The sequence below is a fragment of the Cotesia typhae genome, unplaced genomic scaffold (genome assembly GCF_013202065.1).
Source record: "Cotesia typhae breed Kobodo isofemale line unplaced genomic scaffold, CoteBio_Ctyphae contig_5, whole genome shotgun sequence".
In the NCBI taxonomy this organism is placed as follows: domain Eukaryota; kingdom Metazoa; phylum Arthropoda; class Insecta; order Hymenoptera; family Braconidae; genus Cotesia; species Cotesia typhae.
The window spans coordinates 6546128-6573966 of NW_027423757.1; the positions used below are offsets into that span (position 1 = coordinate 6546128).

At 27.6% G+C, this 27839-nt stretch overlaps 1 protein-coding gene across 1 annotated transcript in view; it reads right to left on the reverse strand.

The window, feature by feature from the left end:
• Side (motor axon guidance molcule sidestep) overlaps positions 1–22005 on the reverse strand; it is a 54087-nt gene extending 32082 nt beyond the window's left edge. The window contains exon 1 of the mRNA XM_074248266.1: positions 20545–22005. Within this exon, the coding sequence (XP_074104367.1) occupies positions 20545–20641 (97 nt within the window). The 5' untranslated portion in view covers positions 20642–22005. The remainder of the gene's footprint in view (positions 1–20544) is intronic.
• Positions 22006–27839: the final 5834 nt, after the last annotated feature.

Below are 27839 nucleotides of genomic sequence, written 5' to 3' on the forward strand. Positions count from 1 at the left end.
TCTCTTTCTATTCGTATAAGAATCTCTTCAATAATGAAACTATTTTCGGGACCTATGTCATTTAAATATAGCTCAATACTGGGATGCTTTAAAAAAAAATCGACTCCTTTTCTTTAAAGATCTTAAAAAGATAATTTTTTTTCCTTTTTTCTATACAGAAGATAAAAAAAAATTTTTTTTTGAACGTAGAAATTCATTTTTTTCCGGTCGTTTTTTTATCATAATTCGTAAATAGAATACTCAATCACATTCATGAACAAAAAATGAGGAAATAAAAATAAGCAGAAAAATTTTTCTGAATTATATTTTGACAATGTTTGGCCATATTAAAGATACTACAAATCTTCTTACGATAATCTTTATTTGAATTATCAAAAATTTGAAGCTTGGATTTCGCTATAGCCTGTTATGCTTTTCACTGCATTTCTTTGTTCTTGGTATCTTTCAATATGAATGTATATATTTACTTTTTTTTCAACTGAATCTCGTTTTTCCTCTCTTTCTCTCGATTCTATAACATCGTCGAAGGATTACGAGGGAAATATATTCGGCCAGGCACTGAAAATGGTCTTTTATCCGCAGTTTATCAAAGAGCTCCGGCATTTCGAGGCTGTACAGAGTAAAAGAAAAAAGTTAAAACGAAAAAATGAAAAATATATGGTAAAAGAAAGAAAGCTTTGTTGATTCAAGAACAATAAGGTTTTTCTTTGACCATAAAATGCTCCTTCATTTGATCAGGAAGAGATATATTTACAATTTTTATTTTTTAAATAAAGACAATTTATTTTGTCAATAACTTATGATTTATGAAAAAAAAAATTTTTTTTTGTCAAGGAATAAAAAGATAAAATTGTTGAGAAAAAAATGTCTTCGCAAATTTGGTAAAATCTAAAATAGATTCACCTGTAAGTTTACAATTTTGTTTTATCCTTATTGCCTATAGGAAAGTACATCGTAAACTATTTACAGATAAAATTATGCATGAAATAATATTAAGTTTCAATTTTGTTTTGTGGGAAACTTGACAGTATTAACTCAGCGATAATGTGTACATATGAAGACTAGATTTACGTTTCAATGAATTTCGTAGGATATAACAGTTTCAGAGTTTCACAATGACGTGATAAATACATAGAGGTATGAGACTTGTCGCATTGTCACTAGAAGAGTATTGTTTGTTCAACCTATTGCGAAATTTTGAGATGAACTGTCTTTGGTAAGTGTCAGATACTTCTAATATAACGCCCTCACAGTTTCATTGTTTGTATTCCACACTCCGGAAATCATCCAAGTTCTCGAGCGACTTGTTAAGAAAGTCAAACATGCGGTAACTTACACAAAATTAACTTTTAAGTATACTTTTTGTCGCTTAATTTTTTTGTTTGATTAGCAAAGTTTTATCATCCGAATAACTAGACTATTAGCTGGCCTAACCTTCGGAAACTCAAACGACTTTTCTTTCAATAATTTCTCTTTCTATTATCAAAGCTGGCGTGCTATTACATGATTTAAATTATTTTTATAATTTTTATTACATTCGCAGTAAAAAATTTCGGTGTAAAAATGGTTCGCGAGAACTTTACCCTGCTGTGTGAGTGTGAAATGACGGTGTGAAAATTTTATACATTATTCTTATCTAATATGCTCATATATGATTTGAAATGACCAATTTTTATGTTAAGTCATAGGAGAAAATATTTTTTTCAAAAATATGAATTTTTTATATGTTACGCACCTTATTTTAAGTAAAAAAGTAAAAATTCAAAATCAGAATCACTTATAAATTCACATGTTTGAAACATTCAAATATTGCGAATTTATTATGAAATAAATACAACGGTATTTTCTTATAGAAATAATATCAAGTTCGTATATCTTTATTTAAAGGACATTTTTGTTGATGCATGATGTAAATGTTTAACATCAATATATACATCAATCAGAAACTGTAGTCATAATCAATGTGCAGATTATCCTACATTTCCGTTGTGTGCTGAAAATTTCAGCGAAGTTCAATAAATTTTATAATTAACCAGAAACTTTATACTCTGAAATTTCTATTTAGTAGTCATATTATCTTGCATAACTTATAACAAATAAATATACAAAGATGATACATAATGAGCGGGTAAATATTTGCGAGTTTATAATTTTATTGATAGTCATGAAGTTTAACTTCTAAACTTTTTGATCTGCTCGTTGAATATCTCGTTAACAATTTTTGTTTACATTTAAAATTCAACAGTTTCGGTAGCGTTGTTCTATGTTTGTTTCCTCAATTCGTTAATTAGATTGACAGGTAAGCTTCTAGTTTACCTGTTTTATTTTTTAATATTTATCATATAAATTACGATTGATAAAATGTTCAAATGTCATCCTGGCATTTTTTCTCAATATATAAATCTATTAACTTCTATTATGCTAGCCCATATCAGGGCTCATGTGGCCATATATAAAAAATTCTTGGAGGAGTTGATAAATAATTTTAGAAACGATAAATTATGCATGCACTGGGTAGAATTCATTAACTGACGGGGCTGTTGTACAATTGTAATGTGAAATAATAATGTCATAACAAATAATAATAATAAGTGTTGCATTCTAATGTTTTAGCTAGATTTTAAAAATTCGGTGACATTGTACAAATAATATAAAAAGTACAGTAAAACGTTTTGTCGTCCAATTCTTCTTGCTGACATTTCACAGTTTTTATCTACACCGTACATGCCAAGTTTTTATACCATCTCGACGAGTCTCGTTGTTTTCTCATGTCACTCAAATAAAAAAAAAATGACTCAAAGGTTGTCAGTGAACAAAAAATTACGACTGAAAAGTAAGAACTACTCGTTACTTTCAAATAATATTGATCTGATAAACTAAAAAAAGAGAAAAAGTACGGAATAGCAATGAGTTTTCGAGAATAGCCCCGATAATTTAATGGAAAATGTTTTGTCTTATATATTTATTGGTATAAGAACATATTTAAAAAAATGATTTGTCGGATAATTGATTTTATTGATTAATTGTTTGTATTTGATTACAAATAAACATTCTAAAATTTACGATGAACAGTAAGATGAGAAAGAAATTTTTTTCCAACAGATTAATCATGCTTTATTGCAATGATTTGGTAATTAAAACCTCTTTAGTAGAATAAAATAAATTTTCACCGAGATCTTCATAAATTGAAAAGTAAAATTCGAAAAATATTATCCCATAAAAATGAAAATAATTTTTTTCGGCTACATGACGAATCGTTGCGATAAAATTTACATTTATCGATCTTTAGTACCACACAGATATACAGTCACGAAACATACTTGTGAGTTCGCACAATCATGATGAAAAAAAATTAAAATAATATCTCCCTTTATGAATCACAAGGGCTTTGATCTTTTTTACAATCTTCTATACTTTATAGTTTAATCAGACACTTTTGAATTTTTTTTTGTTTCTCAATAAAACTCAAAGTTAAAATATATATTTGTAGATAATTTATTTTCTAACGTAAGTATTTTTTAAAAGCATTGAAATTTTTAATTTATAACTTTAATACGAATAGCTTTGTTATCATCGTAATTTAGTGATAAAGTTACATACTTGTCGATACTAAAGCTATGGGACCATTAGAATAATGTGTTTGGTTCGTCCACTCTACAATCTTTTTCTTCTACTACTTTTTTTTCTTTATTCTTTTCCGTTCTTTCATCATCTACTAGACCGTACTGCTTTCTCTCTCTTATTCATCACTCGGACAGTGAGAAGTATGAGAAAATTCCATCGAATTCGTATAGAACCCTTCAGTAGTATAAAGAATGATTTAAGATCAGAAATTGAGGCTTGCAATAAAAAAAATTCTATAAAAAGCTTTTTACCCGGCTTCTTTTAAGACCAACCATTCTCTGTATATCCGTTCCTAAGAAAAACTTTTACAGAATAGTTCTCAATATAATGTGAAGTAAAGGATTATAAACTTTTATACCTTTCTTATTCCGTTATACTCATTTATTTTTTCATTCTATACGATATGGCTGCAATAAATGACTGTTTTTTCCTGGTCGGTGATTTGAATTACTCACGTACGCTTTTAATACTTACAAAATTCGATATTTGCTTGTAAATCATTTTTCGACCGAAAGTAGTATTCAAAACATCCGATGGAGGGCGCATGATCGCCGAATCGTCTCATCACAAGAAAGTTAAGTATTTTTTCATTCGTTAGTGTTGTATAATATGATCATATTTAATATCAGAACATTTTTGCACGAGAAATTTGTACTTATAGATTGCTGCAAAAATTATTATTGATATAAATTTAATGGATAAATTCGACAAAAATGATTTAATGATGAAATTTTGTGGCAAACTGACATATCGAAATTATAATAATTTCAATATCGAATCGAATCCATTTGAGAACTCTTCATTTATTGAAATTCATAAACATAGCGTCCGATATTTTATTAATATTCAAATTATTCATTGACATGGAATTGAATTTTATCTGGTTGAACATAAATTTTTCGAACATGTCATATATGTTTCGATTATCTGATAATTGATATTAATTATAGCTGATCATTAGTAAAGATCTGTAATGTAATATTCTGTCAGAAAGAGGAATTCAATTTGAAAATGTATTACGCTTTTAATAGAGAGAAATAATACTTATTTGATTAAATTCAACAGTAGAAACGGATAATACATAGAAGAACTGCGTAATTGCCACTTTAAATGCAATGATTGTAATTAAAAATATGTTAAATATTATATAGTAAGTTTTTGTTTAGAGACGAAAGTTAATTAACTTAAACTTGTGTCAATGACTTGAATTTTTTATAAAAATTAAATTTTAATGATTTAAAAAGTATGAAAAAAATTTTCCAAAAAATTAATGAAGCTGTTTAGTAATAGTGATTTTTCTTTTAAGGAAGTTTAATTATTTTAAAAATTCACTGTGAATTCACTTGCTTTAAATTTCAAAATGTTTACAACACTACAAGTATAAGAACTTGTTGAATATCATTTTTGAGATCCTTCATTTATAATTAATTAATACAAAGTTTGATATGCTAGTTTCACACGGGAAATTGTAGTACTTTGTAGTACGTTCTACCTTGTATATTCATAATATATACATGCAACGAAGCATAGACAACACAACCCGAAGCAATTAAAATTTCTTTATAAACTATCTGCAAGTGAACAGTCGATAGAACAGAAGTTTTTAACTAACAGAAAAAAGTATATTAAGTTTTATACATTTTAAATGTCGTGTTTATAGAGATAGAATAGTTATTAAAATGACGTAAAAGAAAACTTTGTGCCAACAAAGGCTGCGATATCAAAATAACTCTAATTAATTTGTAGATTCAATGATTTAAAAAAAAAAAAAAAAGAAGAAAAAAAAACAATTTTGATATTTGAAATTTACTATGTTATTCTTACTCTCTTCAATAATTACAAGTAAGTATATAAAAGCAATAAATGTCATGAACCGAATACTATCTTAGAAAGATCAATAAAAACCTCTAAAAAAGTATGTCCTTTATTTTATTATCGGAATGCGGTATTGAAAAAGACAAAAAGTAGTGCAGTGACAATTCGAGTGACATTTTCAAATAAACTATCCTGAAATGTGACACTACCATGGATAGCTAACATATATACTTTTTAATTAAAATTTTTTTAAAAGCAATTCAATTCTACAATCAGAACTTAACGGAAAAAATTGATTTATTATCAGCAAATATATTATGAAATAAAGTTTTAATACAAAAAGATTTAATTTCTTAAAAAGTGTCGTGCATTTAAATAGCAGACGTAAAATTCGTATCTTACATGCCATTTTACTGGTGCTAATTTAAGAAGCTTGTTTCCACAGTTTATTGCTCTTGCAACTATTTTATTTAAGTATCTACTGCTTCCACTTTAACAATTCAAACGGCGTGTTATTCATAAATGATACGTTAAACAGTATTAGTTTTTTTTATGCATGTTATGAAATTTGTAGGCATTATGATTTGAAATTTTTTACTTTATTAAAAAAAAAAAAAAGAATTATTTCTAAAGTGTACGTTAAAAATTAGTAGATGGAGATGAAACCGATTGACTGAAAGTCCAATGCGACCCGAGTGACAAGTTGTGTAGTCTCATTTCGATGAGAACGGCGCTGGGTTATGTAAATGTGGCAAGAGCCATGGGGACTAGAATCGCTATTTTTGTTCCACCACGTCGGGAAACCACGTTTTCATTCGCTCGTCTATTTTTGTACTCCATTGGGTTTAGCTTTTTTTTATATCACCACGTTTTTCACTCTCTTTCGTTATCAATCCATACACCAAATCTCTTGCTCGTTAATGTCAAATTCACAAAAAATACAACATTCCATTTTGTAGTACCTCCAATCCTACATTTTTTTCTACACTTTATCAGATTACAAGTGGGATTTTTTTATTCTTTTTATGAGAATTTTAGAATCGTATTATATTATTCATTTTTTTTTCTCGAGTTTTAAAATGTCAACGCTATTTTTTTTTCCTCTGATGATTCATAGGACGTTAGAGAACGAGTGGAAAAAAAATTATAATATTAGTTATTCAGTAGTAATAAAAAAAAATACTGTTAAGTGACATCGACTTTTTAACAGATAGCTAAAAAATTATGACTGTAATTTTATTATAAAAAATGTCGATTCAATTACATCGATTTTTTATTATTTTTCTTATATAATGATAAAAAAGTTAACAAATAATTAGCAACAATACCCGTTTATAAATTATTTGTTAATTTTCTATATACTTAAGAGATTAAAAAAATGTTTGTCTTCAGTATATTTATATAATAAAATTGGCTTTTTTTTTTTTTTTTTATAAAATTAGTTTTATTGGAAAAAGCTTGACTTGAATTTACGTCTTTTAAAGGGTTTATAAATTTTTCAGCGATACTTGATTAATTATGATAAGTTTTCAAAGTCAGTTATAAATAGATTCGAATCATGCACTAGATGTCATTTGTTGACTAGTTTATTTATTTTTTTTTTTCATGTGACTGTCAGTATGTGTCAAATATTAATCCATATAATAAAGAGAATAAGAAAAATTTTGTGATGGGGATATATTTATTATGAAATGCGTTTTTATAGTGAAATTTATTACTATCAGAAAGATCGTAAACTGAATTTATATCTTTTTACGGTTTGATATTTTTTCGATGATAGTCAATTTATCATCTAAATAATTAAGAGAATAAAAATGTTGTGACAGGAATATTTTTATTTTACAGGGAATTTTTACATTCTTAAATTTATTTCCTAAAATTTTCCATTAAATTATTGATAATTGATCCTGTAATGGCATATGATTTCTTAAATTTGTCCAAAAAGTTCACAAATTATATAAACTGTGATTAAAAAAATTGGAAATTCATTAGACCAAAGTTCTTTGATTCATAATTTATAATTCTCGATGGTTACATATTGACCATAGATTGCCAGCATTTTATTATTTCTCAAACAATAAAAAGAGAAAATATTTTCTATTAATTAGTTAATAATTGTCTCAACATAATAGAGTTTACTTTTTACATTTATATTCCTTTACGTTTTTTTTTTTAATTTACACTAATCTCGTCACCTTTCAAAATGTCAGAATAATCCATAACCTGAAAGTTTCATGACACATGTATGACAAACTTTTGTGTGAAAAATAAATCATTGTACAGTCTATAACCTCGAGCACGTACATTGAAACAGTATGAATGCTTGAGGGTATGTCATCAGAATACTCATTGTTACCACCGTTTTTATTGTGTCGTACGAATGTTTAATTTTAAAAACAAAACAACGAAAAGTTTCTGCAGGAAACAATATATGGACGGTCAGAAATGTACTCGTGAATATTTCTCGGAGCTGTAGAATATGCTAAAAATTGTTTAATTTAATATTGAATTTTTTTTTTTTTTCCCCAAAAATAAAAGCAAACATTTTTTTCTGTTGCATCTTGAAAAAATGGATCTGAATACATGCATGCATTTGAAAAAAAAAGTAATGATAACATGTTTTTTCGTTGATACCAACTATCATTTAAACAGTCATTAAATCGGTTATAATAATCAATCAAATTTATTCAAAAGATAAATTTAACAATTTACACAATAAAATTTAGATTAACTTACTGCATGTGATGGCGTCAATCATGAAAACCAGCCCACATATGTCAAACATATTTATCAACTACATTTTGTTTCATAAAACGCACAATAAAATAACAATTTTTTTCATGCAGAGTTTCTAACAGCAATGAAGTATGAAGTATAACTACAATTGTAAAGAAATATGAACAGATTGCCAGTGAATTTTTAATCAAAGTTCTCAAAGCATAAATAACAATAGAACAACATGATAAGCACACTTTGAAAAAGCTCCATGAACGAATTATATCATCAATTGAAGTCGACTCGTATAACTACCGTAAAAATATTTCCTTGAAGTTATATATATTCTATGAGACAACTAACAGCCAGTGAAAGAGTTTCCTTTCACAAAAAGCAGAGGTAATTTAATAACGATGAAAACTTATGGTCCATTGATTAAATTATAGTGAATAAGTGAAACGAATGAGAAAAGACAAATAGAGAAAAATTTAACACGGTAATCAATACGCGAGGACCAAAGAGTTGCCAATATTTATAGACCACTAGAGATAAAAATTGGATATTGGCTCAGTGACTACAATGTATACACAGACACTCTTATTGCTAAATTTTAGTGTCAACTTTACTTATAAAATTGTCGACTACATCTCTATTAGTAGATTTCATACTGTTAAATATCTCTTCATACAACTCTCTTGTCCATCAGTTGCCACAAGTTGATAATCTCATGTGTGACTTGATATGGCTATATACACGGAAAGAACAAAATGACACTAGATATCCTGTCACATTATACTCAGGGTTATCTGTGGTGAAAAAAAAAAATTCAGATAATATCAAATTTAATCCAGATTACACTAAATTATTTTTGTATTATACTCAGTGTAATCTCCGTTTTGACCAAGTAATTTTTCTGGTAATACCACGTAAGATTGCACTTTTAAGTAAAAGAAAACAAATTTAATATCTTCTGAAGTTATGTTACAGATGAAGCCGAAAACAAACTTTTGAAGTCATAATCAAAACATGAATAATGATAATTGGAAAAAACCTTTCAAAATTCAAATTAATGAACACACTTAACAAGTGATTGCTTGCGAAGCTTACTACCAATGTCTCGAAAATAAAAACATAAAAAATACAATTATTACTGGCCAGTAACATATATATTAATGTTAAAATGTCAGTGGATTAGGAGTCATGTGGTTTGACAAGGATAAGATATTATATTCGGTTACTGAATAATCCCGGGTAAACTTCTAACCCCGAGGGAGGACACCTCGATGAATATCCTTCGTAAACTCTCTATACACATGAAGGACTTTCAGATGTTGATCTCAACTCACGAAAATCCAAAGTAACCCTCTCAGTTATTTTATCGATACTTTAAGTAATATTCTCAGTAACTGGTTGGATGATATGTACTACTCAAGTTTTGAATTTAAAGCTCAAGGTTGATATTGAGTCAATCTAAAGTTCATTTTATCCTTCAGTCGGAAGTTTATTTTATTGCTTTTTCACGACTACTATAAACTTACATAAATATTAAATAAAACCGCAACACTACGCTAATACAATACTAAACCAAATAGGCCAATTATTTGCTCTATATCAATTTATGACAGTCTTGTCTATTTTATTGTGTTTGTTTCTACTGAAAATGGTTTATTACTTTTTTATTTCCTGTTTTGTTAACCATAATTACACGCCTAAAGAGAAAAAGCTCTGGGTTAACATTTTTTTATCACCGAAGTTGCTTTGCTATCTGATCTTAAAGTTCGGTCATACATTGATATTTAGTTTATTAACCAGTTAAACTATAAAAATTTATTTTCATAAGGATTTCATGTATTTATTATTTTCTATTACGTTACAGAATTTTTAATTAAAAAATTTATTTTTCCATGAAGAAATTCATTGAAATGGCTTACTATGTCTAATATACATGGCTTGATATGTATTGATGTGAGTTGATAAGCTCATATATGCCCATAAGTAATTATTTGATTAAAGATAGTGTTGAAAATTTTTGACAAATTACAATCAATTATTTTTTTACTTGCATATATAGCCTGATAAAACCAAATCTGAAAATAGACCATGTATGGCCATATCAGAAAATTTTTCATGAGTTATGTACTATTAATTTTTTTATTTTCATACTTCTGAGCAGTCATAAAAGTATACAAACAATTTGAAGTGAAGGCTATGAAAACTATATGAAATTATGAAGGAGCAATAAATTCGTACTAGATCGTTACAGAGCCGTATATAGAGGAGAGATAACAAGATAAAATTTCAATTCATACGAGATGAGGGTTGTCATGAGAGATTCTTTGATCTCTAGCGTGGATAGTATCTATAGTTCCTGTACTACCTGCTTATTATAGTCTTGTCAACTCCATAATTCTGAGAGTACAATTGCATTCAAGCCAAAACTGCGATTATCACTTCATGAAGTAGCAAGCACATCAGACGACAAGCGTGGCTAGATATACTTTAATACTGATTGTTGAATTGTGATGTAGATCACTTTGTACTATGCAGACACTTCAACAGGATTTAACTCACACATAACACTTCCCTGACCCGCTTTTGACTACCATTTTCATTTTTGGCTATTCATACTCGCAGCACACCAAGGTTTTGGCAATAATTTATTGCTGAAGATCGTTAAAAGACTCTTTTCACATTACTTGCTTTGGAACTTTGGGTTTTAATGTTGCTTAACCAATTGAAACAAGACAATTCCAGGTTATTGCAATTCGCCGGACAGAAACTAATCAGTCGGGTCTCTAGAGAAACTCGTTTATTTCTACCTCTGCATTAGTTTCCGACTTTATCCAACTTCTATCAGAATTGGCGTTATTTATTGTAAACTTCATAATTATTATCCAGATTGACTGGTGAATTTTAAAATAAATTTTTGTGTATTATTTTATACTAAAAATTTTACAAAATTTCATGAAAAAATTTTGTCCCGAGCTTACAGATAATATTGAAAGATTTTGAAAGTTACTTCAGGAATAAGTTTGTAGCAAAACGAAATATTAAGTAGCTTGAGGGATATTGAAAGTACTTCTATGCAGCTTTATAATGTGGAAGAGATAGCGCTGAAATGTGTGCTCACGAGAGAATCGGATTGAATTGAAAGTTAGGTAAATTAAAAAGTTAGTACTTTCATGGCTTTAGTATATTATGTATTACGGTATAAATTGTTCTTATCATTTCGGAAAATTGCGCGCTTAATTTTAACTTTTGATTATCTAATTGAGAAATGAGCCGATAAATAAACTTGAGTAATTGTTCTGGTTTACCTTTATCGATACACAAATTAGTTATATTATACTGCAATATATCAAATGAAATAAAATGTGGTATAAAAATTAATATAATTTTAAATTTTATGTTTTCAGTATTTCTTTTTTCAAAATATCAAAATTTCCATGTTTCAAATACTCAATATTTATATAGCATAAAAATATCCAAAACGGGACATGATAAAAATGATTTATCACGGTACCTGGCTTGCAAAATTATTTTCAGATAATTTAATTTATATCTCGTTGAAGCGAAACCATTGCATGCAATATGCCAAAGTAATCACGGATTTATTTATGGGTAAACATAAATAAATAAGTGCAGATCAAATGGATCCATTTGAAGAATAATCGATGGATAATAAAATAAAAAAATTAAAAATAAGAATGTAAAAGAGATTTTTGCATCAAAGTGAGTTTGATGTGATAGAATAAAATGATTATCAGCATAACCATATTTTAGCTATATTAATCTGGCGCCTCTGTTTGCTATGAAGATTAAAGAGGAGCAGAGGGAGCTCCAAAAATACATCTTAAACGCTCTCCCTCTTGCGCGATTCCTATTTTCGATCCAACATTTTCGAGGTCGTTTACGAAACGGCATGTCGTTGAAAACACGACATCTTGATGGCTGGAATCTCGTTGCAGATAATGCTATTCTGCCCTTTTGTCATTCGTTTATTTTAGATACATACACATATTCCATATATATAGAGTTAAAATATCACATCTTTGATACTACAAAGCATATGAATTTTTTTCATTTTATCCCTTTGAAATCACTTGAAATTTATATTTTGATAAAAAAATTACTTTACAATTTATTGAGCTTTTGCTTGGTTAATCTCTGTTTGCAAATGGATCAAAGTTATAGATTTTAAAGACCTTATATAAGGAAAAAAAAATTTAGCTTTACTTGCAAAAGATTTAAAGTTTGTATAAATCCATTCAATTAAATTCAAAGTTAATGATAAAAAATAAATTCTATTGAAATGTATTATCAAAGTTTATGAATCCTATATTTAAAAAATTTTATCGAACATTATTACTTTAATATAACTTTTATAGATTACAAATTGTTTGAAAAAAAATCATTAAAAAAATTGTGCAGAATTTAAGTAACTTACCAAAACTTAAACTCTTTATTTACTATAAATAAAATTGACTTCTGAGTTTATTTAATTTTTCTAAAATTAATCTCATAAACTGCGTAAATAATTTGGATTAAAGTGTGTAAATATACGATTGAAATATATAAATAAATATCAGCGTGGGATTATTTTATACGACTAAGTAAATTCAAAAACATTTAACATAAATTGCTATCAAGATCATATTGATAAATTTCAGACTAAGTGATGAGATAATAATGGAAACTCACCCATTTATTTTATAATTAAAATTCTCAAGAAACTTTAGAGTTTATTTATTTTATAAGAATAATTAAAAAATAAGTAGACGACTCGTTGGGATTTACGATCTAGTTCATCTCAGAAAGTTTTTTCCGTCGTTTAATACTTAAAAATCTTGAAATTCCAATCAAGTTTCAGGTTGTCTAAGTGTCGTATGGAATTTATTCTATTTTGAAATCTCTGTTCACGAACAAAGCATTCTTTTACACCGAGGATAAAAAAAATACGACAAGGAATAGTTTTTAAAAGGAAAATATTCATAACTGAAAAAACTAAATTATTTAGAACGTTCATAGTTTTTTAGAAGTTTTTTTTATTAAATACTACTTAAATTTTTTTTACAACGTTAATATTTATTTAAGTAAGTTCTAAATGTAAAATTATTAATATAATATGAATTCTTGAAGTTGTATCATGGATTATATTATTCATGAGTGGTTATTATACCTGGCATTACCCGGCTTACATTCATTTTGAAGATCATCAGTAGAGGGTTCATTTAAAATACTAAAAATTCCAAAGATAAATTGAAATAATCATTTCTTGCTCTAAATTTATTACGTAATATTCAGAAGCTTAGTAAAATAAAAACAGATAATTGTTGAGTGACTGTCAGGAACAGTAAACTTATTTTATTTTATATTTTTGTCAGTAACAGTATATTTTACGGTAAATATTTTTGCAGAAGCTAAAAATTCAATATGTTTATTTCGCTTTTTGTAATTTTAACCCCTAAAATATTGTCTGACCTAGTCATATATGACCTTATCAGGTTATGGATAAGAATAAAAAAATAATTTATTACAATTTAGTGAGTTTTTAGTTTTTTTTAGGAATTTGTATGCAAATTAACATGTTTTAAATTATAAATAAATTTAGTTAAATTAAACTACCCACTAAACCCCATGTCAAATCTGTACCTTACGATGGTTAAAATTTTTTTTCATGTCGGAACTTAAGTCCTTAACCTTGACTCTCTGATAAGGAAACAATTCAGTGATTACGCGCCCTTTGTCGGATATTTTCAATACTACTTTCAGTTGAAAAATTATTAATGGTGATTTGTGACTATACCGGGCCTGATATGGAGTTATCAAGTCATATCAGGACATATAAAGCCATATATGTTCTTGTATACCCATATATAGTCAATATGTTTAATTTCATACCTGGCCATGTATATGAATCCATCAAATTTTTTAATATGGCTCTATATAGATGAATAAGGCGATATCAGAAAATTTTTTTCACCCTAATGTCACTGAAGCAATTGTGTGAAATGTGTGAAAACTAGCTATCAGACATGCTGAGGTGTCTCAGAGATAACCCTCTTGAAAAACACTCAAGATTCTACTTAAAATAAATTACACTCTATAAAACTGTTCTATCTTTAATCAAGTCTCAGTTTACTGTGATATGATGGTACTGTTTAAATCTCTCTACTGATTGTAGCATTTATACTTAATTAAAAATTTATAAATTACATTTTGACTCATAAAACGTCAAAATGTAAATATAAAAAAAGTATTTCTAATTTTGTATGAGATTGATGCTATTTTCGTCATAGTAAATGCTTTACTTTATTATGTTAAGTGTATAAGATATAATACATTGAATATAAATTTAGAATCACTTTTTTTTTGTGTACACAATTTTTTGTGTCTTTTACACCTAAATAGTGCACTATAAATTAAAAAAAAATAACAAATAATGTCTAAATTCGTAAAGATGATTTTATTGTGAAAACAAGCATGCTCTTTCGACACCCAAACTATTATTTCTTAAAAACATATGAGCTTAAATAGTGGCATCTTCAGACACATTATTTGATCTATTACTATTTCGGCCCATCTATTTTCGGGAAAAATTATACGCATGGTGACACACTTGTTAGTAGGGTGTTGGAGCACATTATTTATGTTTAGAAGTATATTTAAATACAAGATTGTCTAGTAGTATTTAGCTATTAATTGGTTTGTACGCTATAAAAAATTACTGTCTTTAAAGTGGTTGTGAAACTTTATACATAAATGCGACGATTGAACTAAATCTGAGTATATTAAACTACACAAATTCTTAAATAAACTTCCTAAGTAAACACCACTACATGAATCATTAATAAATATCAAAAATTAGGAAAATTGAAGATCAATTTCATTTTTTTAATCTTATAATATTTTTATGTAAAAATTATAATTTCAAATAATAATCACATAATTTATAACTTTAGATTTTTACTTTGCTGATGTGTGAATGAAAGATAACATTAAACTTACTCAATAACAAAAAAAAATCAAACATCTAAAAATGTTTGGTCAATAAAATACAATTTTTTTTTTTTTTTTGTCCACTTTTATTCGGTTATACGAAAAAGTAGCTTCAAGCGTTGTTTTATAACATAAGCCGGAAAAGTGAACGGAAAGTAAGGTCACTCCGGAAATTGGTTATTTTAGGGACACGATTCAGAACTCGTAATTGTACATTCTCAGCATGTATGACAAGAAAAAGTTTAAAAAACCTTTTTTCTTTACCAAAAATTTTTTACTAAACTAACTACTATGCTTATACCTATCTGTTGAAACAATAAATTATTCTGTCTTGAAAATTGCTTTATAATATTCGCTGAAGTAATTACAAAAAAAAAAAAAATAAGTAAAATAGTTATAATAGCAAATAAAAGTTTTTTGTTGAAAAATGAAAATAATTAAACTATCATAACGTCAAAGCAAGAGATTAGTAGCGGAAAAGTTGAATAATGAATTCTATAACTTAATAACCGTAATAATTATCACGTATAAAAGTAATCAAAATGTACTTACAAAATAATATACATAAAGGTAGATTACTACATGCATGACTGTATACGTATACGTACGCTAATTCAATCGCTTATAGTAGTATCCCCATTTAATGCGCGCATAGGTTTACGTGTTTCAGGATGAGAGCAAGTAATCCACGCAATCATGCGGTCATTCGATCGTTGCTTTACGTTGATAGTTAACTGTTAGTTGTCGCGACTAGTATATGCTAAATACACGCCGCTTTTACGGTTCAGTGATACAAGAACAATGCATTTTAAATACCACAAGCCGTATGGGCTGCTCATAATACTCTGCTTCAACATGGTTTTCAGTAACATTATATACATGTGCTTTATTACGAATATCAGATTGTAGCGATTTCAAAACTAAATAGTTGACTTTTATAATTAAATATTTAATGAAAATTTAAATATAACAACTCATTTCACTCTATTCTCAATTTTTTAATTTAAAATCGTCCCTAACTAAGAAAAATTCTCTGACATGGCCTGATCTGTTCATATATATCATTTTTGGACCAAAATAATGTTAGAAATCTCCGACAAAAGGCGCATGATCACTAAATCGTCTCTGGACAAGAGAGTATTTGGAGTAGTAGTAAAGTTGGGGTATTAACTTCTTAAATAAAAATAATTTGCTGTATGATCTTATAAGTACCTTCCTACAAGAAGCTTATCTGCACAGCAAAAGAATTAACTTCACTCAAGAGAAAAGTCCTTGAACAAAAAAAAATCAGTTTGAAAAGCTTTATCGTTTTAATTTTAAGGAAAATATTTTTTAGATCATCTGAATTTTACTTAATTCAAAAATTTTTTGTCTTGATTTAATGTAATCCTTCAAAATGATTTTCTTCATCTAAGAATTTTTTTTTTAATCAAATTAATTTTTTTTTTGGTACGACATTGATTTTTAGTTTAATTAAATACTACACTTTTTTTTTACAAAAAAGCGTTATATAAATTGATGTACACATATTCGAATATTTCAGTAATTACTTTATTTATTCTAATATATAGCTCAATATGCCCAGATAAAGTCATATATGACCAAATATGAATTTTTTTTTGACGACTGTACGTCAAGTTATATATTTAATTTATATCAATAAATAAGAGAACTTAAGCAAATAAAAAATTGAAAAATAAATAATTACATTAATAGATTTATTACCTTGAGTCATAGAATAAAAAATGTAATTGAAAAATTATTTGTTATGCCATTTATTCGTCGTCACGATCAGCGGTATCTCACGCAATGATCTAGAAAATCTTCTTATACAACTTTTCATTCATCTTTTAACGCTCCATTCATTTTTTTTTATCAACTTATCAACGATCAAAAGAGATTATTAATAAAAAATGGTATATTTTTGAATTATTTTTTTGTCCATATATCCAAATGTTACTTAAAAAAAACTTTTCCCTGCAATATTAAATTTAATGTATAACACTAAAACAAAATAAAAGAGAGGAATTTTTGTTAAAGAATATACTATATTCCAACAAATACAATATAAATTTCAGTTTTCTGATAAGGTATCAGTTTATTATTACTCGGAAATCATTAATACATTTAAATTTTCCGCTACCAGTATCAATTGAAACTATATATTCATCAATTCAGTTACAATTATTAATATTGCGTGGATTGACATAACAGAGTTCATAAAGACGGAGACTCGAAGTAATTTGAGAACCCACCGGACCCCTGAATTTCAAACCTCTCGAATAAATTAATCGACTCAAATGAATCTTGCGGCATACAACAAAGTTTCTCAAGATCTGGAGTTAATTTACAATCTTAAAAGTTATTATTGATGTTTTAACGTTTCCATGAAATTTAACTCATGATGGATCATATCGAAGATGCAGAAACTATTTTCATCTGTCTGTGCCATCGAGAGATAGATGAAATATATTTACTTTAGTATAAACACAGTTAAACTTAATACAGAAAAATGATTCATCAAAAACTAAATTTACAAAAATGGAACTGACATCAATATCTTCCTTCAGTTTTTCTGTGTAAATATTTTCTACAATACAAAAAAAGTTAAAAAATATTGAAAATACTTTTCTAAATTAAATTTTTTACTAAAAAAATTATAACAGCTGCAATTTTATATAAATTAGTAGTAAAAGAATTCTATGAATCTTATAATCTTGAATTTACTGCTTCTGAAATATTTATTCATGTATTTATGTAATGTATATTTTTCACGGCAGATAAAAACTTGAGAAAAAAAATGTAAAACAATAAAAACACATGCTCTATCGGATTTTTAAAAGTATTTATCAGAGTATGAGCTATAAAAGTTTACTCGTAGATAAAAAGTTAAGTAATCCTCATCCTGATTAATGTATTCTATCGTATAAGTTTCCGATTCAATATTATTTAAATATACATATCTAATAGCAATTCTTTATGATTAATAAATCTTTATAGAAACAGTAAACTCTTTAAATATTATTTCCGTAAATAAAAATAAACATAAATATTCTGTTGAGAAAATTTGATTATCAATATAAATTTATTCTTCGAAACTCAAAAATCTAATTAAAAAATATTTTCAGAATCTTCTCCGTAAAAAAAAGGTGGAGCTAGCCTTTGAACAGTTACTTTACTTTTAATTACATTATTTACAGTTATCTAGAATTTCACTCATTCTTCTTCCTCAAGTAATATTTCTTAAGTTAATATTTATTCAATAGCTGATTTATTAATAATTAAAAAATTAACCGTGGAAAAATTATGTTCTTTTAAGTAATTATTTATTATAATTAAATACCACGAATACCTAGAATTTATAAGAATATATATACCTAATTTGTTATTTATTGATGCACTTAACCCCTTATCTAGACATACTTTTATTATTGCGTGAGAGGAAAAAAATATTTTTCACGTAAATCAAAGACTAAGATTGCGCAACTCCCTCTTTTATTTATTTTTTTTTTATTTTCTATACAATGGTGAATGGAGATGAGTCAGATAGTATAAAAGTAGTAAAGATGTTACAGTGAACCACATAATTAACAGGGTTATAAATTTAAAAATTATTAATGTACTAGCACCGCAGGAATCATAGGAAAATAAACTTTGTTAATAAGAATAATTTTAATAAATTATTCTAATTGAATTAGTAAATTTTTTAAGCCAAAGAATATCCGCTTTAATTTTATGACAGAGGGATTATAACGATCATTTCTGAAAATTCGTTGATTACTCATCAACATCAAGGTAGCGTCTTCGCTTACATTAATTTTATTTATCATCTCAATAAATAAAAAAAATATTTAGCTCAGACATTCTAGCTCTCATTTTTACGCTCCGAGTTTATTTCGTAATTTTGAAGCTGAATACAGTTTGATAATTGAGTTAGCCATAAATTTTTACTTGTTAAGTTTATAATTCGAATACTGTTAATAAAATAGAAAAAATTCATGATGATATTTATTTTATTTAATTGATCAGACATTCATATATATATAAATTTATTAAACTGAATAAAATTTGATAAAGATATGAAAAATAAATTACAACATGATGGACTAAAAATGAATGTTATCACTGAAAAAAAACAAATTCATTCAATTAAGACTTTTATTTACATTTCTAGTCTAATTCACAAAGTTATTTCTATCCTTTATTTGTAGCTGCAGCAATAATTGAATTGTTTAATTAATTAAATTTGTGTAATTAAAACGAATAATTGACGTATTAAATTAGTATTAAATACTCAAAATATACATCAAAGCATTTTAATTAATTTTAATTATTCCATTACTCCAAGCAATACGATTTATAATGAAAATCTTAATATTAAAATAGAGATGAAATGTATGTGAAACCAATTTATTCGTGATATGATTGGTTGAAAATAACTATTCTCATTATGATTGGTTGAAAGTGAATATAATATACATAAACGACACATAAATATATCAAATAAATATGAGGCGCGCGCTTGCGCGCGCAAATTTAAATTCTAGTCCCATAATAAAATTGAGATGAAATGTATGTGGCATCAAACTATTCGTAACGTGATTGGTCGAATATATCATGAGCATGAAAATGTATGCAAACGCTATAGTAAAGCGCGTGCTTGCGCGCGCAAATTCAAATTCTAGTATATTAAAAAATGAAGGTATTGTATTTATACTCTCCAACTCACAGCTAAAATTCTAAGAATTTCTTTCGTCTTTTATTTTTAAATTTAATTTTGCAGGATCAACTTTGACATGTTATAAATAGCTTAAAGTATTTTGAGTACATTCTTTTACTATCTTACAATTTTTTAGCGAATGCGATTTTAAACACAAGTCCTAAAATTCTTTGACCTAAAATTGAAAATTTTTATTTTAAAAAAATTTTTTAACGTTTTAAATAAAATAAAATTCTCATCTACACGGAAAGAACTAAATTACACTGCATATATCCTCCCATATTATACTCAATGTTATCTGTGGTAAAAAAAATTTCAAAATTTCATAAATGATATTCTCAACTACAATATTAATAGTCTTATTTTATATTTATTTATTTCTTATTCCGTTTTCTAGATCACTGATCCTACGACGGGTCCGGCAGACTTCCAGGTCGATAGGAAGGTAATCGTCGAATAGCAGTATTTTAATGATCGACCTTCTCAACCAGGTTGTTATGTTATTTTTATGATTAGAAATAAATGTAAATGTGTTAAAAAAATGTACCTTAAAATTTGAAAAACAAAATATTTCTTTGAAACACGTTATCAGCAAGGTGACAAAAATATCGATATTATTAAAAACAGTTGTATATGAATAAGTTTTCAATAGTGAACAATGAATATCTTACCTTTGTTCGCAGAGTCAGGTATGCCATTACCTTTGACGAGACAATATGTCAGCATCAGTAAACTCATGAAAAATACAAACGACGACGTGAGATGCATCTTGAATCACTCGAGCGCTTTTAAACTTTTTTATAAATTTTTTCTTACACTTATCGATACACTCAACTTGTCACGGCAACACATTTACTTTCATCCATCTAAGATATTTCAGATCCATATTATATTCAATTCTGTGTAACATATATTAAGACGTAACATATAATCCCGGTGATTTTGTTTTTTTTTTATTTTCAATCTAAATGATCTTCTCTTTTACTCCGAAGATAAAATCTCAAACTCGAGCAATCGAATTCGCCGCTCAATTGTCATTACTACAACAGTCGACAGATTCTGATCGCAAATAAAAATTCCCAAAATGTAACGACTCATTATTGAAAATTACCAATAAAATTTCAAGTTTTTTTCCTTCAAATTGAAATAAAATTTTATTCGTCCCTGAAGAAAAGTTATGTGCGCGGTAAATTCAAAATCACAACCCGCACATTCGCCGAACTTGCCAGATTGCCGTCATATTTTTTTTACAATCTTCAAAATGACATTTTTTATCCATTTTTTTGTTGTAGATTTTTTGTTATAATTCTACGTTATATGTTTGTCGGTAGTGACGAAAGCGCCACATGTGCTCATTATTAAGAAGCGATGTCAGGTCTATGTCAAAATCATTTCATAGTAAAAAAAAAAAAAAAATTATCTTTATACTTTTTTGGCTTAACTCTCAGCAGCACCAAATGTTAATTCCAATCATAAAGCTTAAGGACTATTCAACTTGAACTTAAGCTAAAACTTTTTACTTTATCTTTTATGTTAAGTGATACAATGCTTGCTTAAACCCTTAACTTCGCGAGCGATCTCAAGACTGCCAGTCTTGAGTAGTCACTATGGAAACGTTTGTCTGTCACTTTATTTAACTTTATTTTTTTCAGATTCTTTCGCCTTTATTTAGCAACTTTCGTCAAAAAATTAACGATTTTTCTCTTCCTCCCGGCTAAAATTAGCAAAAACGAAATGTACAAGTTTCGTTAATTATTTTCACAACAGTCTAGTCGATTCGTTATCAAATTTAATCAATAGATCAATTATTTTGTGTTCTCATTCAACCATAATCACTCGCTAGAAAAAATATAAAGAATTTATGAACGAACTTGTAAAAATATTTCACGCCAACTAGTATCGTTCGATTGGCTAAATCAATTAAGCCACCTCAACCTGATTGAAAAATTTTGCATAACTACCACCACAAGTTACTGCACTGTTAAAAAAAAAAAAAAAAAAAAAAAAACTGTATCCCACACTAGCATATCAATCCACAAAACTCAAAAATTAATTTATTTATTTATTATTGCTTGAAATAAAAAATAAAAAAAAAACTCCGCTATTATATTAATGAGTTAGTCATGCACAGAGCGAAGATTGTATTCGACTGAAGACTGCCACGAAACTAAAACCAAAACCAAAGACACGCGTCTAAGTTCCCCACTTTGGTGTCGTGCAGAAGTAGACGTACCAGAGAAGTATTATTATCATCATTATGGTTGCTACTGTTGTAATTATTATTATTATTATTAGGCATAGTAGACATACATATATAGAGACAGATGCAATCTACCATCATGTCACGGTTATAATCGTTTACGAGTCGTGGCATATATCGTGAACACACTAATGTAATGTAAAGCGAGTCGAGTCGAGTAGCACACAAAGTTAACTGAAAGCACACACTAATATAAAGGGCTCGGTGACGAATAAACCAACATAGGATGACCGGAACTTTACTACATGTGTCACAGACAGTCGCTGTATCTATAAGTGTAGCATACTACACAGTTGCGTTGGCGTTGATTCTATTTCATATATCTATATCTATGTATATATATGTAACGATATGCATACATGCACACACATGTACAAATCTAATGTGGTGAGTTATAAAGGGAATGGAAAGCGCCATGCGACAGAAAGACGCCAGAAGGGGCACAGTGTGCTCACTTTGGTGTTCCCCGGAAGCTCATTGAGTCAGAAGGGCAAACTAAAGCACGTATCGCATAATAGGGAAGAGAATGGGATGTGGGAGAAAAAAAAAAAAGAAGGCAAGGGAAGAAAATGAAGAGTGTTGAGTATATGTATCGTATTCTATATATATCACCACGCGTGTATGATTACGACGTACGTTTAAGGATGTCGGAACTGGGGATGTAGGAGCAGAGGAAAAACGGTTTTGTTGTCACGAATTGTGCAGTCCGACGGTGAAACTGCGGAGGGTGGAAAAAAGGCAGTCATGCGTGAGGGTGGCACTGGCAATAAATTCGAAGGGATTTACCAACCCAATGACCGTGAACTACTACTATAAAATCTGTGCACCTTACGGACAAATAAAATTTATAACTTTTTTTTTTTGTTTGTTTGTTTCCGCATTGTGGGTAACTAATATGCACTGTGTAATTTGAATGCACTTATATTTTATACCGACACTGCGTTTATAAATAATCAAGTTTATTTTAAGAGTGACCTGAGATTTTCGCAGCACTTGAGTTCAGATAAACTAGTTTATGAAAAAATTTTTGATTTATTATTTTTATTTTTAATTGAAAAATGTATTTTATTAGATTAATTTAATGATATACTTGTTTAATAAGCTTTCATTTATGTTAATGTTGGATTTTATTTGATCACAATATTTATATTCTCGTCGACTGTTAATTACAAGCATAATTACATTTTATTTGTATTTAAAATTGTTATTTAATTTATTGGCACGAAATTTATTTAAAAGCTTCTATATTTATTGTTAAAATAACGGTTTTGTTGGATACACTGAAAAAATTAATTTTAATGTTCTTCAATTAAGATTTTATTTAATTTGCGAGAGAAAATTTGACACGTTTGTCAATGTTGACAATAAAATAATATTTAAAACAAAAAATTCGATTTTTTTTTTTAATATATTTATTTTTTTCAAGCTTTCAAAAACGAATGAAAAATTGCCATCGGAAAATCCACGGCTTTAACTTACACGAACGAGCAATTTAGACTATCGCTATTTTACGTACAGATACTCGCTCAGCTTTAAACTTGATTTTCTTAAACATTTTTCCAGGAAAGATAAAAAAATTAATCAACCGTTTACCCTCCAGATTTCACGCCTCATTTTACCAGTCATTGACTTTTATTCGAATTAAATTTGTTATAAAATATTGAGAATTTCAAGGTTTTTATTTTTAAAAATGACTATTTTCATAAATCATTTGTGTAAAAGATTGATTTTTTTTTCACCTCAATAGCAAAGCTTAATAGGTTATGTTATTATCGATAATCGCTTAGCTAAATCTTTTTTCAATGCTTATTTTTGTGCTCTGTAAAATATTTATTTTTATTTTGAAAATATCCTAGATCTTTTATTTCTCATTTTTTTGAGTTGAGAAATTTTTATGCAACTATTGTCGTCATTTAAAACTTAGAAATAACTTTATACCACCATCAAACGATATTTATTATTTATTACAATACTGTAGAAACAACGATAATAGAATGAACTCAATTTTATGGTGACACGACAGAAATATCTAACGACCAAATAACTGTGACAAAATGAAGCGTAAAAACAAATTTCACAGAATTAAATTACATTGAACAATTTATAAAAATTTTGCCTTACTAAAGAGAATATTGACGAAATCGTAATTGTTTGTATATACTATTGTTTATGTCTTTTTTCAAGCGATATTTCAATTGATAAAAATTATTCCTGTACCTTGTAGCTCTCGTCTTTCTTACTCAAATTTTCTAATTCTATTTCGAAAAAATTTATCAAAATATAATTTGGATTTCTAAGAAATTTTTATATTTTATTTCCGAAAAATAAAATAATTATTTATTTTTATTCAAGTATAATAAATATTGTAAAATTTATAAGATATCAAAATGTTAATGTTTTCTCCAATAAAAGAATATCCTCGAATTTCTAGGAATAAATAAAAATTTTATAATGAAACTAAATTCATAAATTTATATTTTTACAATTATCATCCATATTAATTTATTATTTACATATACTTTATAAAAATATATTTATAACCAATTCGTTTCGCACGAACGCTTTTATAGCTCAAGTATATATTTATTGCTTTTAGAAGCAGAAAATTCTCGATAATGTTATATTAACATTAAATCTAAAATTCAAAGCCCCAAGTTAAAAATCAAGAAAAATCCATCTGACAGCCATCAATTTGATAAAATAATCCAAACTTCCCTTACAATCATTGTATGTAATCATCATAACTCGTAATATGTAATGAAAAAAAATGTACAACTCAATTGGAACATTTTAAAAACTATCTGTGCAATATAATGAATGAAAAAAATATATTTACAATACACATAAACGTATGACAACGCCCTATAATATCTATAAACCTGATGCGTCATCCACGCCAGCCAGCGCAATCAATTTTTCCTCCCTCGGTTCTTATAATTATGACTCACATATTTAGCTTATATTTTTATTTTAATACGGCTAATATCTGAGACTTTTCACGGCAGTAAATCATTAAAATATATCTACAATCATATAAAATATAAATACAGACGATAGTAATTAAATACAAAGATACCCATCGATTTATTTACCTGTACAATATAGTTTACTTTTCTAAAAGTCAATGAATTATAAGTAAATAAGGTATGTGTGCTCCTGTCAAAAACTCCATAAATTAAGTAGGTAATTAACTTATGTGCGGTTAAATAACAGGAGCACGGGTATACTATAAATTGGATAAAAATAACGACACGTGTACGTGAATAGAGGTCAGTGACAGCTGCTACAGCAACACAGGGTGCCAAAAAGGTTTCGGTTCCCCACGGAGTATCCAAGGGAAAAATGTTATACAATACATACTTTCACTTTACTTGCTTTCGTTACATTATCATCGCAACACGACAAAGAGAGTAGATTGCTGTTGATTCATCTTTTAACCGAAGAGATTTTAAGTTTACATTGTGATTTCAAGATATTAATTCTTTAAAAATTTATGGAAAGATTTATTGTCTTCCATTTCGTCGATATAACCTGAAATGCCCATAAAATAATTTTTTGACATCCTCCTTAGAAAATTCAAATAACAAAATATGTTATATGAAGAGTTCTACTGTGCAAATCTTGGTTAAGATAGTCCGAAATTTTTTAAATATTTTTTAACAATATATAATTCATTGAGTTTATTAATAATTATATCGAATAAATGTTTCAAAGAACAAAAATAACTCAATTAGTAGATAATTTTACACTTTATTGGAGCTTTACATTCGATCAAATAAAATATTCGATCAATCAATGTTTAATTGTAATCGATCGAAGTTGACAGCATTTGTATCAATATTTCGTAGCTACTCAAATACTATTTTTCCGAACACATCGTTGTATAAAGAATAATAACTCACCATTTAGTTACATGTAAAATTTCTTGAAAAAATTTTGACTTTATGCTGAAAGGTAACTTGTATCAATGAATCGGTAATTCACGTTAATTCTTGAAACATCTGGGTTTCTGAAATATTATTTTATCAATAAGTGAAAGATAAGCTCTGTTAAGGTAGCTTTACATAATAGTGAGAGTCATTTGAATTCAGCAACAACCAAACAGTAAAAATTAAATTTACGATCATATAGTTCTTTAACAAATGCTTTTTAGTTACTGATTCATAAAAGAGTTTTTTTTTTTTTTTTTTTTTTTTAATTATTAAGGAATAAAGAGTAAGAAAATGTGAAACAAAAAAAAAACGAGGCTTGGAATTTTTCGTAATTGAAGTGACACTTAAATTTCGTATATATTTCCTTGCTTTAACTTCAAAATTCTTGAATCTTGGATGAATTATAAAGAAAACTTTATCGATAAATTCTCCGTTCGATGTATATATGAATAGGTATGTAAAATATATACCCTCGAACAGATATATATGTATATGGAAACAAAACTATTGGGCATACCACAACCGCCACCCGCAAACTATCACCCAAATTCAAGAACTCAATTGAATAAGAGGATAACAATTGTGAGAAATTAAATTATAATTTACGATCAGTTACAACATATATTTCCTACCTTTTGTGCTATTTTATTTTTCTTCTTTGGTTATCTCCTTTTTTCGTTTTTTTGTTACATCATCGAATATTTTTCGATGCTAAAATGTCTTCAAATGTACATACGTAATAAAATATGAAGTAGGGACTGGGGTATAAAAATAAAATCACTCCAGGTGATGGAATTCAATTGTAATGAATCATTGTTAAATTTCGAAGTATACGATGCATTTATTATATTTATATTATGTTTATGACATCGACTAAATTTTATATATATATTTTTTTAGACAAAGTAAATTGGTGACTTTTATTCAATAGCCGTTTTTATAGTGAATTTTACGGTGTTAAATAAAATTTAGGGATCATTAAGTGACTTTGTGATAAATTTTAATGGCAATTGTGTCACTGGATTTGAGGTTTTTTAATGGCCAGCTGTTGATACGGTACGAAATTTCGCAGATAAAATATCAACAGTCATGGAATATTTTATACGTAAATTTACTTGAAATAAATTCGCAATCAAAGCATTGATTTTGCAATTAAATAAATGAAAATAGTAGTTAATCTTTAAATAACAAATATTTTAGTGTTTTTAACACTTAATTTTTTTTTATAAAGAGTAAAATTGTCTTTTCAAGGCTTACAATCATTTTTAGCAATCGAAAGCCAACTGTTGTTAATATATGACTTTAGTGAAGTGCGTATGCAGCATTAAAGAATCTATAAACGTGTAACGGGTGCATGTAAAATGCCGTATCACAGCCGAAACGTTAAAGATTATCATAGTCTAGCCTAGCTCGATAGCTCATTAAAATTCAAACGTGTCAGGAATTCAGTATCCTCAAAAGGATCATTCGTCGCTTTTTCTTCCATTAAGTAACCCGCTTAAGACGATTTTTTGTACTCTTAACTGTCCAAGTACGACGTAGCAGTTTACGCCATTAAATTACGAGCACGTAATAGCGTCAGCTTTTAATTTGTAAAAACTGGAATTTAAAAATTTTCATTATCTTAACTACGTCAAATTGAGTGAGATGAAAACTCGGGCGTTAGAATCCGACAGCACGGTTAATTCTATGATCCTTTGTACCCATGGGAGCTCCATCCGAGGAGTACACGTAAGGTCAATGTTATTCTGATGTTTGTGACAACTGTTTGTAT